The following is a 14,737-nucleotide window of genomic DNA, read 5'->3' as shown; positions in this document are numbered from 1 at the left end:
TGCTAATTAATGGCCCCGTCAGAATTCCAGCCTCATGCAGCCAGCCTCATCATTCCAAGGACCCATTCATCTTATGATACGATCTTTATATGTAAGGAACGTGCATAGATTTTATTCCCATGAATGATGATAGTAGCCTCTCACCCCTGGAGATAACAATCTTTACAGATGAGGTTAAAAATAAAACAGCTGTTGCGATCTTACATGAACTACTTTAGTCAAGTTTCTCATGTTGGCAAAACTGAAGACGTGTTACGAGGTGTTAGATGAATGAGGCATATTGATGTCGGTCCTTCTTCTGTTCTGAACTGCAGCTCGCCCAGTTACTGGCAGAACTGAACTCAATGCCAGATTTCTTCCCGGTACGAACCCCGAACTCAGCTTCTGTAAGTAGAATGCCTTTATAATTCTTTATCCCGAGGCTGCTGGACGTAATCTGTCGCCAGATGGCTTTTGTTCCAGGAAGCACCCAGTTGCGTATGTCTGTGCTCTGACTTTCAGAAGAAGAGAACAGCGAGGCGGGCCTTCTCAGAGGGACAGATCACGCGACGCACAAACCCGACCCGCAGCGCACGGCCACCCGAGAAGTTTGCCCTGGAGAACTTCACCGTCTCAGCAGCCAAATTTGCAGAAGAGTTTTACAGCTTCAGGAGGAGGAAGACAATTAGTGGGGTATTTTCTGAGCACAGTGAACATATTATGCTTTGTCTAAGGCCACACTGAGGTCCTGACCTGGTATGTCTGGAGCAGCTGAGCAGTGATGCTGCTGATGGTGGTGCTGGTGGTGCTCGTGTTCCCAGGGCCACACTCCAGGAAGAACCCTCCCTTCCCCCCATCTAAGCTATAGGCTGGAGAGACTCCTTTACCTCAGTTTGAGCAGAGGAGCTGCTCAGAGTTAGGACCCTCAGCTTAATCTTTGAGGGAGGCAATAAGGGCCTGTCGGTGGCGTCCGAGGGCCTCGTGATTTGCCTTGTGGGAAAGGGCAGTGATTGCTCCTTGCCTTTCAGTTTTAGGAATGGGGCGTTTTAAGTGCCTTCAGAGTCTGGAGGGAGAAACTAGGTTCTTCCCATTTGCAGGTTTGGCCATTCATTGTGGCTCCTTTTCCTGTCCTCACAGAGTTTAGAGTTGGTGCCCGTTAATGGGGCAGGTAAAAACCTAGCTGCTCCTGTATTGTTGTATCACCTTGCCATGAAGGAAGTTGGCTCCGTGTCTGTGGCAGGAGGCTCCGTAAATGATTGATTCTCAAGAAATAGAAGAGAGCCGTGGTTAACATTAATGGTACTAGAGCTCTGAGACTGTGGGTTTTCTTTTTTTTTTGTAAATTTATTTTTTATTGGTGTTCAGTTTGCCAACATATAGAATAACACCCGGTGCTCATCCCATCAAGTGCCCCCCTCAGTGCCTGTCACCCAGTCACCCCCCTCCCCGCCCACCTCCCCTTCCCCCACCCCTAGTTCGTTTCCCAGAGTTAGGAGTCTCTCATGTTCTGTCTCCCTTTCTGATATTTCCCACTCACTTTTTCTCCTTTCCCCTTTATTCCCTGTCACTATTTTTTTTATATTCTCCAAATGAATGAGACCATGTAATGTTTGTCCTTCTCCAATTGACTTATTTCACTCAGCATAATACCCTCCCGTTCCATCCACGTCAAAGCAAATGGTGGGTATTTGTCGTTTCTAATGGCTGAGGAATATTCCATTGTATACATAAACCACATCTTTATCCATTCATCTTTCGATGGACACCGAGGCTCCTTCCACAGTTTGGCTATTGTGGACATTGCTGCTATAAACATCGGGGTGCAGGTGTCCCGGCGTTTCATTGCATCTGTATCTTTGGGGTAAATCCCCAGCAGTGCAATTGCTGGGTCGTAGGGCAGGTCTATTTTTAACTCTGAGGAACCTCCACACAGTTTTCCAGAGTGGCTGCACCAGTTCACATTCCCACCAACAGTGCAAGAGGGTTCCCCTTTCTCCGCATCCTCTCCAACATTTGTGGTTCCCTGCCCTGTTAATTTTCCCCATTCTCACTGGTGTGAGGTGGGATCTCATTTTGGTTTTGATTTGTATTTCCCTGATGGCAAGTGATCATGTGCGTGTTGGCCATGTCTATGTCTTTCTCTGTGAGATTTCTCTTCATGTCTTTTGCCCATTTCATGATTGGATTGTTTGTTTCTTTGGTGTTGAGTTTAATAAGTTCTTTATAGATCTTGGAAACTAGCCCTTTATCTGATACGTCATTTGCAAATATCTTCCCCCATTCTGTAGGTTGTCTTTTAGTTTTGTTGACTGTATCCTTTGCTGTGCAAAAGCTTCTTATCTTGATGAAGTCCCAATAGTTCATTTTTGCTTTTGTTTCTTTTGCCTTCGTGGATGTATCTTGCGAGAAGTTACTGTGGCCGAGTTCAAAAAGGGTGTTGCCTGTGTTCTCCTCTAGGACTTTGATGGAATCTTGTCTCACATTTAGATCTTTCATCCATTTTGAGTTTATCTTTGTGTATGGTGCAAGAGAGTGGTCTAGTTTCATTCTTCTGCATGTGGATGTCCAATTTTCCCAGCACCATTTATTGAAGAGACTGTCTTTCTTCCAGTGGATAGTCTTTCCTCCTTTGTCGAATATTAGTTGAACATAAAGTTGAGGGTCCACTTTTGGATTCTCTGTTCTGTTCCATTGATCTATGTTGTGATTTTTTTTTAAAAAAGATTTTACTTATTTGAGTAGGAGAGCAAAAGAACATGAACCAGGGGGAGGGGGTGAGGGAGAAGCAGGCTCCCTGTTGAGCAGAGCACCTGATATGGGGCTCGATCCCAGGACTCCAGGGTCATGACCAGAGCTGACGGCAGATGCTTAACCACCCAGGCATCCCAAGAGTGTGAAATCTTTATAGGTGTTTTTTAGCTACTGAAAATAGCTTATGCTTTGGCTTTGGCTCATTTTGCAGGGGAAATGCCAGGGGCACAGACGGCGTCACCGAATCTCCTCTTTTCGGCCAGTGGAGGATATCACTGAAGAGGACCTAGAAAATGTTGCCATAACTGTTCGAGATAAGATCTATGATAAAGTTCTGGTAAATTACATATGATGAGTCATTTGCATGATTGTGATTCTCATCTTTGTTGTTTGAAATCCTGCATGGTCTTTAAGCTGTACCTGGGCTTATACCCTCAGGCCTCCTCCCCTCTGAAAGGGCGGGTCAGCTGTAACCGGGAAGGGGAAGTCAGCTTCCTGCAGGAATTCTCTTCAGGAAAGTTCTCTTCAGGGGATGCATGTGATCTGTGGGAAGGCAGGAGTATGATTTGGAAAAGCATATTTATAATAGTAACGTTTTAAATATTTATATGGCATTTCAGTTTTGAACAGTGAAAAAACATACTGTGGGGTTTGTGTATGCTTTTTGATTAATACAGGAACTAAAGGTTGACAGCATCTTTGGTCAGTAGGAAATGGGTTTAAATTTTTTTAAACATGATTTGGAGGGAGGTTTTGTGGTATCATGCCTCATTTTTTAGGTAAAACAGTGTCCTATTAGGGTAGTAGTGGCAGCACGTGGCCTTGTGGGTAACCCCCCCCCCCATAAATCCCATGTTCACCCCCACCGCCTTCCTTCCCCAGGGCAACACCTGCCACCAGTGTAGGCAGAAGACCATTGACACCAAGACGGTGTGTCGGAACCAGGGCTGTGGTGGGGTGCGAGGACAGTTTTGTGGGCCATGCCTGCGGAATCGCTATGGGGAGGATGTGAGATCTGCGCTGCTGGACCCGGTAGGAACAGTGTTTGCATTTGTCATGGCTTGTACTGGCAAAGGGAAGCGGGTTGACCGTGAGGCTCCCTGGGCCCTTGCTCGGGGACCTGTAACTGCAGAGCTCTGTGTACCCTTCAGCACTCTAGAGGAAATGAAAACTGCAGTTTCCTTCTGGAAAGAGAGCAAGCTGACCGGTAGGGCAGAAGAGATGATTGCATTTTCCAGGGTCAGAGCCACATTTTCTTACAGTTCTGGTTTGGAAGGTGGACCTGTGTGCCTTTCTTCCAGTGGTGTGGTTACCTCGGGCCAGGCCAGGGGCAGGTGTGTCACCCAGTAGGGGGCTTTCAGTGTGCCTGGCCTTGGACTAAGATTTTTCTCTATTCATACAGTTAACTTCGTTTCAGTTGTTACTAATCCAACCTTATAAAGTAGGTATATAACCTCCCTGTTCTTTAGTTCCCTCTGTAAAATGAGAAAATAGTATGCTTAGCATATATGCGCTTGAAACTGGGCAGACTGGCTCCAGAGCCTGTGTCCTTAGGTGACCCCTGCGCTGTATAGCCTCTTTCACAGCAGGGGGTAAATACACTGTCCCCAGTTTGTGGACGAATATATACTCAGGTAGTGGTTTAGGAAGTAGAAGAGCCTCATTGTTCTTTTATATTCCAGAAATTCTCCACAGATTTTGATGAAGTGTCTATAATTTTCTGGGTTTCTGCACATGTGGGACCCCGGTGGTCAGCCTTTCTGGGCCTTTGAAATGTGGAGGGAGGAGACATGCTGGGTCAGCCCTGTGCCATCTACTGGAAGGGACACGGGACTCGAGGCTGGAGGAGAGGCTGCAGGAGCCAGGTTGGGGCCCGGAGGTCACGGGAGAACTTGCTCTTCCAGGATTGGATGTGCCCTCCCTGCCGTGGGATCTGCAACTGCAGTTACTGTCGGAAGCGTGACGGCCGCTGTGCCACGGGGATCCTCATTCACCTGGCCAAGTTTTATGGTTATAATAACGTGAAGGAGTACCTGGAGAGGTAAGTCTCACAAACCAGAAAGAGGCCTTGAGCCAGCCCCAGCCCCAGCAGGGAGATCGTGGAGGCAGGGAGTGGCTGCTACGTTGCAGAAGATTTTACTGATTTATTTGAGAGAGAGAGTGCACAAGCACGAGATGGGGGAAGGGGAGAGAGAGAAGCCAACTCCCCAGTGAGCAGGGAGCCAGACGCAGGGCTCCACCCCAGGACCCCGACGCAGGGCTCCACCCCAGGACCCCGAGATCATGACCTGAGCCGTAGGCAGACACTTCACTGACTGAGCCACCCAGGGCCCCGCAGATGTTTCTAAAACTCTCTGGAGTGCTGTCCATTCTGTGTCTGCTCGTGTGGGAGCAGCTCAGGACCGTTACCTTCCCTATTGGGACATTCCCTCCTTTGCTAGCATTTGCTGCTTGGCACTACCCCTCCCACATTCCCCCTCATTGTGTAAAACAGGATGCAGCAGATCCTGTGAAGGCTGAGTAGAGAGGCAGGGGCACTGTGCTCTTAGGACGCATGATGAGCTTCTGGGGCTGAGGCTACAGCACTGAACTCCATGGCCCGGTTGTGGGATGCGGGAGTGAGGCGCATGGCTCCTGGGGCCTGGCTCACTGAAGCGGGATGGGTCGGGACAGACCTTGCACCAGAGGATCCAGGTTTGGCTCTTTACTCCACACGTGGAGGTGGGGAACCTAGAGTGCAGCTTTGTTTTTTTGGCCTCCGTCCTCATCACACTAAAGCCCCCCTCCCCTCTCGTTCTCAGTTTACAGAAGCAGCTGGTGGAAGACAATTAGGAGAAAGAACCAGCCACCTCACTGTACAGCATATGCCAGCAGGACATGCCATACCACTTGTGCCTAAGATTTTTTACAGTTGTGTTTTTATACAGATATTTTGTAGATCTAAATGCTATTTTTTTAAGGTTGTTTATATACTTAAAAAGATCTCTCAGGAAGATGGCACAGCAGAGCAATCTCTATACATGTAGCCATAGGCCCCTATGTATATTGAATGGTTTAAAAGCATCTGCATATGATGAAAAAGTTTAAATGGGGTGGAGTTAAAGTCCAGGTAAGTTCCAGAGAAGACACTGTATAAGCAGCTCTTGCCTTTGACACTGTTGATCTATGTGGCCTTGATCTTTAGTTCCCAGTCAGTGACCACAGTTCTCTGGGCCATTGGAATTTGTTAAAGAATGTTCTGCTAAATTACGAAGTGCAATTAATCATAGATCTTGAGAGTACTAGAGTTTTATTTTTATTAAAACTTGAATGAACACAAAGTGGACTGTCCCGTTCCCGACACTGGAGGCCTTGGAGCACTGCCCCTTCATTCAGGATTCACCTGCTGCCTGAGGTCAGCGGCTTCAAGATTTTTTAATTTAAAAAGATTTTAATGTCTGCAAGAACTAAAATCCTGCTTAACCGATGGGGAGACTTTAGTGTTTAATGCAAATGTTACATAAGTGGGAGGATGTTTTAGGGCTTTCAGTAGAACAAATTAATGTGTGCAGATGCCAGTTAAAATCCTCACTGTTCTGGCTGAGGCTGGAGGGGCCATTTCATGCTTCTAGAAGCAGAGCCACACCTGCCAGGACCCATTTGGCTGTCTTGTCTTGGCTCTTCAACCTGAAGGTCCACACATAATTAGAGCCCCTCATTTTGGTTTTATACACAGGGCATTCGTATGTGTGTTTGGTTTCTTGTCTGTCCACGGGTATGGCTTTTGCAAAGATGACTGGCATCACAGAGGTGACCTCCTTGAGGCAGGCTTCAGCAATGGTTCCCGACTGTGTGTCCCATCTGGCACCTATGGCAAAAACACAAGGGTTGCAATAGTGTGGCATGTTGGTGCTGCTCCTCTAACTGTTGGAGGCAATAAATGTTTGGTTTTGAAATGTTTGGTTTTGTCACGTTACTGCTTGTCAGGGGCTTTCTTACCCTTACGGGAGGTTAAGACAGCTGCTCCCCAGGTGCCATAGAAATGCTGGAGGCAGAGCTCACTGCTCTACACCTAAACTTTCCTTTGAGAAATCAACTAATTTGAATTCAAAAGGCGTAAGACTCCGGGCACAATGAAGCAAATGCATTTGTCCTCCCTTAAAAAAATAATGGGACTCTGACTTCTTCAGCTGTAGAAGTAGTCTCTAATCCAGTACATTCTCTCCTAACTCCCACCCTTGGAGATTCACTGTTAATGACTTACAGAAGTCTTAGAGTAAAATAGCAGTGAAGTTACAGTTTTTAATAAGATTTTGAATAAATTCAGCGTAGGTCTTAATACCACAGGGTAATTTAACATTAGATATAGATGCAGGTTGAAGTGACAGCCATCACCCTAAATGCCTTAAAATTTGGCTGATGTTGATCACAGCCTGGGATACAGTTTTTTGACACTGGAAACAAGGCAAATAACCACTAGATGTAAGTGAACACTGACGAGTAAACAAAGGGCAAATACCTACCCGAACTTAAGAAAGGTCTTTAATAACCTGTACATGTGCTCCTCATGGTATCTTACCTTCCAGGAGGAACCCGTGGAGATAAGCCCCTTCCCGTGGAGGATGGCCATAATCTTCCTTTGTTTTTTTGGTTACATCAACAGTCAGGCACATTTTATCCAGTGGCCATTCATTTTTTCGAGCCATGGTCTGCATGATTGCTGTGGGAGGAGAAGGATCAGGCATAGCATGAAGGTGGTACAAAGGTTCGCAGCAGCTGATAGGAAGCTGGCTGTCTAGCCGGGCCTGCTCTGGTCCCACGGTGTGGTTCCAGTTTGTGGGCATCTGCAGATGTCTGCATTAGACTGTGGCCAGCTCAGGCCTGCAGGACCCCCTCCCTGCTCTTGTAAAAGGAGTTTGACTGGAACAGCTATGCCCATTAGGTCACTTGGTGTCTGCTTTTGCACTGTTGAGGCAGAGTGGGGCCGCTGGGGGAGAGGCCACGTGGCCCTGGGTGGAGAGTGAACTACATGCCACCTCACATGGCTGTCGTGCCTGGAATGGGACTTCCTCTCTTCTCCCCTTCTGTACTGGCCACGACCTGTGTGCTGGGGAGCAGAGCAGGCGAGGAGGGGGCCAGCAGCCCTTACCTGTTAGGAAGGACTGAGGGTTGAAGAAGCCAGAAAGCCACACCACAGCCGGGAGGGCAAGATCGTGTGTCCATGTTTCGAGTTCCCGGCATCGCAGAAGGAGGTCATTAAACCTGGTCAACAGAAGGTAGGGAGAGACAAAAACGTGCTTTTTAGTAATAGAGGAGTTTTCCTATAAGAGGAGGTAGACTTAGGGGACTGATAACCACAAAAATCTTACAGAACACTGTCCCTTTAAAATTAGATTTTTTTTTCCTGTTGAAAAAAGGAACAGGGACCTTGTTCCTATCAGGGACAAGAAACACAGGAATGTGGAAAATTCATTTCTACTTAATTCAGCGATCCTTAGATACTCCCTAGTGCTGGTTGGTGATCACACACAGGTGATCTGTGTATGATCCAGCTGACAGGCTCCAGTGCTGAGTGAGGACGGGGAGGGGAGGGGAAAGGAGGGGTGTCGGGGAGGGCAGGGGTGGTGCAGCTGCGACCATGATCTTCCCGTGTACATGGTCACTGGAAGGGGGGGGTATGGGGAGAGAAAGGTAATGAGATACAGCACCTCCCAGCCTGGGCATGCCTGCTTTTGAGAAAGTGCTGTTTTTACCCAAGTTCTGAACTCATCAGCACAACAGCTACGCAAGAGAGGAAGCCAACTCCCAGAGGCTACAAGGAGATGAACCTCTTTGATAAAATCAGAAATGACAACCCTTGAAATATAGAATTGAGGGCTGCCAGAAAGAGTGGGAAGATGGAGCAGGGGTAGGAGGTGGAGGACAGGCCCGAAGATCAGAGCCAGCAGGCAGTTCTCCAGAGGGGAGAGCCACACAGGCTAGCTCTGAAGTGTTCTGGGACCTGGTTTGGATTACAGAAGTTGTAGGGGGGATAGGTCACCATGAGGGAAATTCCTGCTGTCTTAGAACATGGCCCCTTATCCTGCCCCAGTTATATTCTTTCAAATAGCTGGTTTAGGGAAAACATACTTGAAGATAGGTAAAGTGAAGACCAGGAAAAGCAAGGAGAGGAAAAGACTTTTTATCTAAAATTGTTGCCATGAGAATATACATTGTAGCCAGTTTGCAACTTTTTTTTTTTTTTTTTAAGATTTTATTAATTAGGGAGAAGGAGAGAACATGAGCAGGGAGGAAAGGGAGAGAAGCAGGCTGCCTGATGAGCAGGGAGCCTGTCGTGGGGCTCGGTTCCAGGACCCCGGAATCATGACAGCTGAAGGGAGGCACCTAACCGACTGAGCCACCCAGGTGCCCCTGCAGCAGGTTTTTAAAAAATTGCTAGGAACGCTGTGGTGGTTCAGGGGTTGAGTGTCTGCCTTCAGCTCAGGTCGTGGTCCTGGGATCGAGTCCCCCCTTCATCAGACTACCCACAGGGACAGGGAGCCTGCTTCTCTCCCTCTGCCTATGTCTCTGCTTCTCTGTGTCTCATGAACAAATCTTAAAAAAAAGTGATTGCTATATAAATACAATGGGATTATGGTTTGGAAGTGATGAGGTAAAAAAGGACACTAAGTAGGAAGATCTCAAAGTAAAAGTATTTTTTTTAAAGAAAAGTATTTTAAAATGAAATGGAAAAAAAGGTGAACACAATTCTAGGAAATTTGAGTTTTCTTCAATTACAAATTTGACTCTAAAATCAGGGACATAGCCGGTTTCAAGAAAAATTGGCCACAAATAGTGCTAGCATATATCTTAATATAAACTGAAGACAGACTCCTCTGCACAGATAGGAATAAACATGAAGTTTTTTTCTTTCCTTTCTAAAAGTTAGCTGCAGACCCCTCCACAGCAGCATTTGATCAGATAATGCTGTCTACAAAGGCCCCAACAATGAATGGGTTAATTTTTTTTTTTTAATAACCAGCCAGCTTGTCATTTTGAGTATAAAGACAAGTGATTATATGGCATAAAAAACTGGCAGCAAACCCAATGAACAAGAGGGTTGATAACCCTGTAGAAAAAATAAGAGGAATCTGGACAAAAGACTTTAATATGTTTAAACTCCTAAGAAACTGCAATAATAGTTGTAAAAACAGGAATTTATAAAACCAAGTCTGGTTCCCCCTTTGCCCCCCCCCCCCGATATAAAGAACTTGGATTTGAAAACTGACTTTTAAAACTTCCCGTTGTCCAAAAATCAAGGGCAAGCACAGTAAACCAGCAACAATCGAAGACCTAATGAAGTTCCGTCCAATACCGATGAAATCAACATAGGATACAGCAGAGAAAGATCTAGACTGATAAGAGATTTCAGGTACATAAATACAGTGGAGACAATGGGGGAAGGCAGTATTTGGAGAAATAAGGGCTAAGAATTTTCTGGAGTAGAACCAACAGACTTACACATTTATAACTGCACACGGTCCCAAGGACTGTTTTAAAAGTCCACACACACACCTCACTCAGGACAGCCCGGGTGGCTCAGCGGTTTAGCACCGCCTTCAGCCCAGGGCGTGATCCTGGAGTCCTGGGATTGGGTCCTGCATCAGGCTCCCTGCATGGAGCCTGCTTCTCCCTCTGCCTGTGTCTCTTCCTCTCTCTGTCTCTCATGAATAAATAAAATCTTAAAAAAAAAAAAAGTCCACATCTAAATGCAATAGGAAAATTGCAGAACATTAAGAGTGAAGAGAAATACCTTAAAAATGTCCCAAAGAAAGATTAGTTGTGAAGGGCTGACAAGTACATTTAAGAACAGTCTCATCAGCTCTAATAAATGCCAGAAAACAATGGAGTTACCAAATCTCAAGGCCAAGAGAAAAGCTCTCTTACCCTAGAATTGTATACATAGGTGAACCACTGAGCAAGAGTACAGTGAAGAAAGTTCAGACACAAAGAACGCTGTTTACTCCACATCACGTACATGAAAAGTTGAATATTTTATCCTTTAGCAAAAAGATAACAGGGCCCAGAACAAAGGAGCCCAGAATGAGATATAAAAAGTAACAATGAGTGGAGAAATCAATATATGTAGTTAAACTGAAAATAATTATGGACTATAAACAAAACAAAAATACTATGGTTTAAAATAAGGTTGAATTACAATGGCAGACCAGAGGAAGCAGACGTTCAGAGGGATGTTAAAGTGTTGACTTTACGTTGTGTTAGAAAAATAAAGTGTATAGATTACAATGAAAAGTGTCTCCACAAAAATAATAGGAAATATACAGGGATAAACACGGAATAAAGAAACTATCAGGGGTGCCTGGGTGGCTCAGTTGGGCAACTGACTTGATATTTGTGTGGGTCTTGATCTCAAAGTCATGAGTTCAAGCCTGCCCCACGTGGGCATGGAGCCTACTTTTAAAAAGGCAAAAGAAAACTATTAGACTGACAGAAGCCAGAAAATATTGGAATAAAAGAAAAATTCACAAGTTAGAAGGCACAAAAGAAGATGGTGGAAGTGACTCCAACGTTACCATTACCATAAAATTTAAGTGTAACATGAATATTTTTGATAGGAAATAATAAAATCTGGTGTTGGACATCCATAGCATTCACAGAAATCCAGCGAGTAGCTCAACCCACTCTTCCCTGCCGTGGTTATTTGCTGCCATCTGCATCCCTTCCACATTACACCTTCCATTTTTAGGTTTGTACACATCCCACACAGCCAACACCTGGCTGCCTGGGGGGCAGTTCCAAGGTACAGTCATTGGAAATTCTTTGTAAGAGTTTATTTTGGAAAGTAATTTCTACACCCAACATGGGCCTCAAACTCAAAATCCTGAGATCAAGAGTCACATGCTCTACAACTGCACCAGCCAGGTGCCCCTCATCTGGAATTCTGATGGAGCCTTCCAGTTTAAGGCTCAGAGTAGCATTCTGGTTCATGGAAAAAAAAGACAGGAAAGCAAGGATAAAAAATTTCTGTACGAGGAGACAGGAATAGAGAGAATCTCCATCCCTGGCTTTGGAACACCTCCATGCACTCAAGTCTACACACTAAAGCAGTCAGTTTTACTGTATAATCTTTTAAAAGTTAGCTATGAGTTGGCATCAGTAATCATTAGCTTCGAAAGTAAGCATATGAAGTGACATGAAAGCAAACTCAAGTTGCCTCCCATGGCCATTTAACGACGGAATTTTATTACCTACGGTTTCCAGGTGATAAACTGAGAAATTAGGAAGATCAAGTATTTTGTCCTAGATCAAATAGTATAGTAAGGGGTGGAATTTGAATCTTGCTTTGACTTTGACTTTTCACTGATTTTTGTGTTGAAAGCACACTAAAAATCCAGTGAAACTGGTGGTACTCTCTGTACAATTATGGGCCAAGTATACTTCCAGAATACAATCTTCATAGTTGTTCTGACATAATAGTAATAACACTGAACCAGCACCCAGGTGGACAAAGGCCAGTGGGAGCAGGAAGGGGGCAGCTTACCACTGGGCCAGGCCGTAAGTAGATGGATAAGCCACTTTGCTCCAGTTGTCTGGGACTGTGTCGTAACTCAGCTGGGACTGCTGGGCTTCCATCTCAGGAGATAACATCAGCTCCCCCTTGCATGGAGAAGAGAGGCCACATAGTGACTATCCTTCAACATGGTGAAACGCACTCTAGGATCCCTTTTTAAACTTACCTTCCAACCAAGGTCTAATTGTTGAAGTGAGGAACGGATTTCCCGAAGGAGAATATTCATCCTTTCACATTCTTGGAAGCAAACAAGAACATAGGGGCTTCTGTTTGAGTTTTTTTGCATTATCTCCACCATGTTGAATTCTTCTGGGAGTTTCTCCAAAATGTCATCCGAGACATTCTTAACCTTAAATCATTAACACATATAAGATTTAGCTCCTTTGTATTTCATTTTTAGTCACAGGGACTAATGTCCTTGACTTTTCAAAGTCCCAGCATATATTCTACAATTCCCCAAGGTGCTTGCTAATGCACTTAAAAGATACCCACGACTCCCTGAAGATGGGCAGACAGGCGCTGAGGACTAGCTCAAGGACCTCTGCATCAATGCAGCCCCTTCCCCTTCTTTGGGTCCCATCAGGGGAGCTACTATTCGTTTGCAGTTTATTCACTGTTAGCAGTTAGGGAATAGAAGAACGTCATCAACTACATTTCACTTGTACGTAAAGATACAGAAAGAGGAAGTAAGATCCTGACATTTAGGTATTAAATAAAAATTTGAAAAGTCACACGAAGCAAAAATGCCCTTTAGGCTTGAGCTAATTCTGGTGAGTCTATGATATTGCCTTCCCAACTGACATAGCCTAAAGTTTTGGGAGCAATTTGGATCAGCATTTTTAACAGCAAGGAAGCCTCTGTCTTCTTTTAATTATTGCTTTGAAGAAATAAAAAATTTATACATTAAAGATGTTCAGAATGTATGTAATACTTCAATGTGTGTATTTTTTGTCCTTTTTGCTGAGCTGGGGAAAACCAACAAGTACCTAAAATGGACAAAAGATTGAAGAGCATTGCCTGTTTTCCACCTTAGGCAGCTTTCCTTCTTTTCTTGATTTTTTGGATTACTGCCTGTGCTTCTGGTATCTTAATCCTAAGGTGCTTTAGCATGTTGGCAGGTTATTTTTCAGGTCCTGGAACCTTAAAAAACTCATCTGCAGCAGTGGTAGAAAATATGAAGCACAGTGTAGTAGGCAAGTTAGCTGATTCCAAAAGCCATTCTTTCACCTAGAGTTTGGTTTCCTTCACTGGCCCTTTGTAGCTGTCTGGCAAGTCACCATTAATTAATCCTGGAATAGGGATCCTGATATTAGATTAATTAGATGGCTTATCTGTAAAGCACGTTCTTTAGTGCCCAGGATATAGTAAACAACTAATAGAGTCGCTGCTGTTTGTCTGTTTGGGGTGTTGAGGCATCTAAAGCTCATTGGCTTTGCAGTTTTTGGTTTAATGGTCAGCTTCTTTGTTGGAAAGATTGAAGCCCAACACGAAACAAAGACTTCATCCATCTTTCTGTTTCTATTGATACTATATAGCCTTTCCCAAATGGATGAATGTTTCCTTTTTCATCTTTGCCTAAAAAAAAAAAAAAAAAAAAGTCTAACATTCATAACAAGGAAGGTGTTAATATATAGGATAAAACACGCACAAATTCTAAAGCCCTTACATGTCAACCAAGGGCCTCAACAAATGGCCACATTTCAAGAAATAATATGGTAAATTCCTCGGACCTCAATGTAGTTAAATTTGATGCTTGGTGTGTTCCAACAACCTGAATCTGTGTCAGTCAAATCCTGATTAAATTGTGAGGGGAAATAAGGGCTAATTTATCTGGGGGTGGGGGGATAAACTATTAAGGTTTTAAATTACTGAGAAATGAGGTTTGAATCTAAATGTAAAAAACCAGCATTTGATGTCCATTTCTCATCATCATTTTAGGGCAATACATACCTTCAAAAGAATAATGCCAAAAGGAAAAAAAAAATAATGCCAGTCTCCCAAGATAATGTAAGAAAGACACTGTAACAAAATGACAGAGCCAAAGACAGAGAAGGGCAAGTCACAGATTTGGAGATGTTTGCGATACATCTATCTGACAAAGGGTGCATGTTTAGAATAAAGGGTCCTTAACAAACCTGGAAGAAAGCCTGACAACTCAATTTAAAAAATGGGCAAGCAACTGGAACAGGCACTTCACATAAGGTTATAGCCAGATGGCCAAGATCAAATGAAAAGATGCTCAGCATCACTCCTTGACTAAGGAATGTGAAATTAAAACCACAATGAAATGTTAACCTTAACAAAACCTCAAGGACAGAGAACGCGTGAAACTTGCACACTGCTGGTGGGAGTGTAAGTGGTACAAACACTTGTGAAAACTGCCTGGGAGTGTCTACTGAAGCTACGCATTACAGTGCACGATTCAGCAATTCCACTTCTGAGCAAAGAGGGGTGAGC

At 44.5% G+C, this 14,737-nt stretch overlaps 2 protein-coding genes across 6 annotated transcripts in view; one reads left to right on the top strand and one right to left on the bottom strand.

Annotated features, from left to right (window-relative positions):
- Positions 1-5,979, top strand: part of CDCA7L (cell division cycle associated 7 like) — a 50,372-nt gene extending 44,393 nt beyond the window's left edge. For 4 of the 5 annotated variants that reach the window (XM_038557076.1, XM_038557077.1, XM_038557078.1 and 1 more), the window contains 6 exons: positions 315-386; positions 502-672; positions 2,942-3,067; positions 3,613-3,762; positions 4,635-4,771; positions 5,532-5,979. In XM_038557076.1, coding sequence (XP_038413004.1) covers positions 315-386; positions 502-672; positions 2,942-3,067; positions 3,613-3,762; positions 4,635-4,771; positions 5,532-5,562 — 687 coding nt within the window. In that variant the 3' untranslated portion in view covers positions 5,563-5,979. The remainder of the gene's footprint in view (positions 1-314; positions 387-501; positions 673-2,941; positions 3,068-3,612; positions 3,763-4,634; positions 4,772-5,531) is intronic. The other variant, XM_038557075.1, reaches the window with a different exon arrangement.
- Positions 5,980-6,002: 23 nt separating this feature from the next.
- DNAH11 (dynein axonemal heavy chain 11) overlaps positions 6,003-14,737 on the bottom strand; it is a 318,773-nt gene continuing 310,038 nt past the window's right edge. The window contains 5 exon segments of the mRNA XM_038557079.1: positions 6,003-6,577; positions 7,289-7,429; positions 7,859-7,971; positions 12,251-12,366; positions 12,447-12,629. Coding sequence (XP_038413007.1) covers positions 6,330-6,577; positions 7,289-7,429; positions 7,859-7,971; positions 12,251-12,366; positions 12,447-12,629 — 801 coding nt within the window. The 3' untranslated portion in view covers positions 6,003-6,329.

This window comes from Canis lupus, chromosome 14 (assembly GCF_011100685.1).
Source record: "Canis lupus familiaris isolate Mischka breed German Shepherd chromosome 14, alternate assembly UU_Cfam_GSD_1.0, whole genome shotgun sequence".
NCBI classification, from domain to species: domain Eukaryota; kingdom Metazoa; phylum Chordata; class Mammalia; order Carnivora; family Canidae; genus Canis; species Canis lupus.
This window is presented reverse-complemented; position numbering and strand designations above follow the sequence as displayed.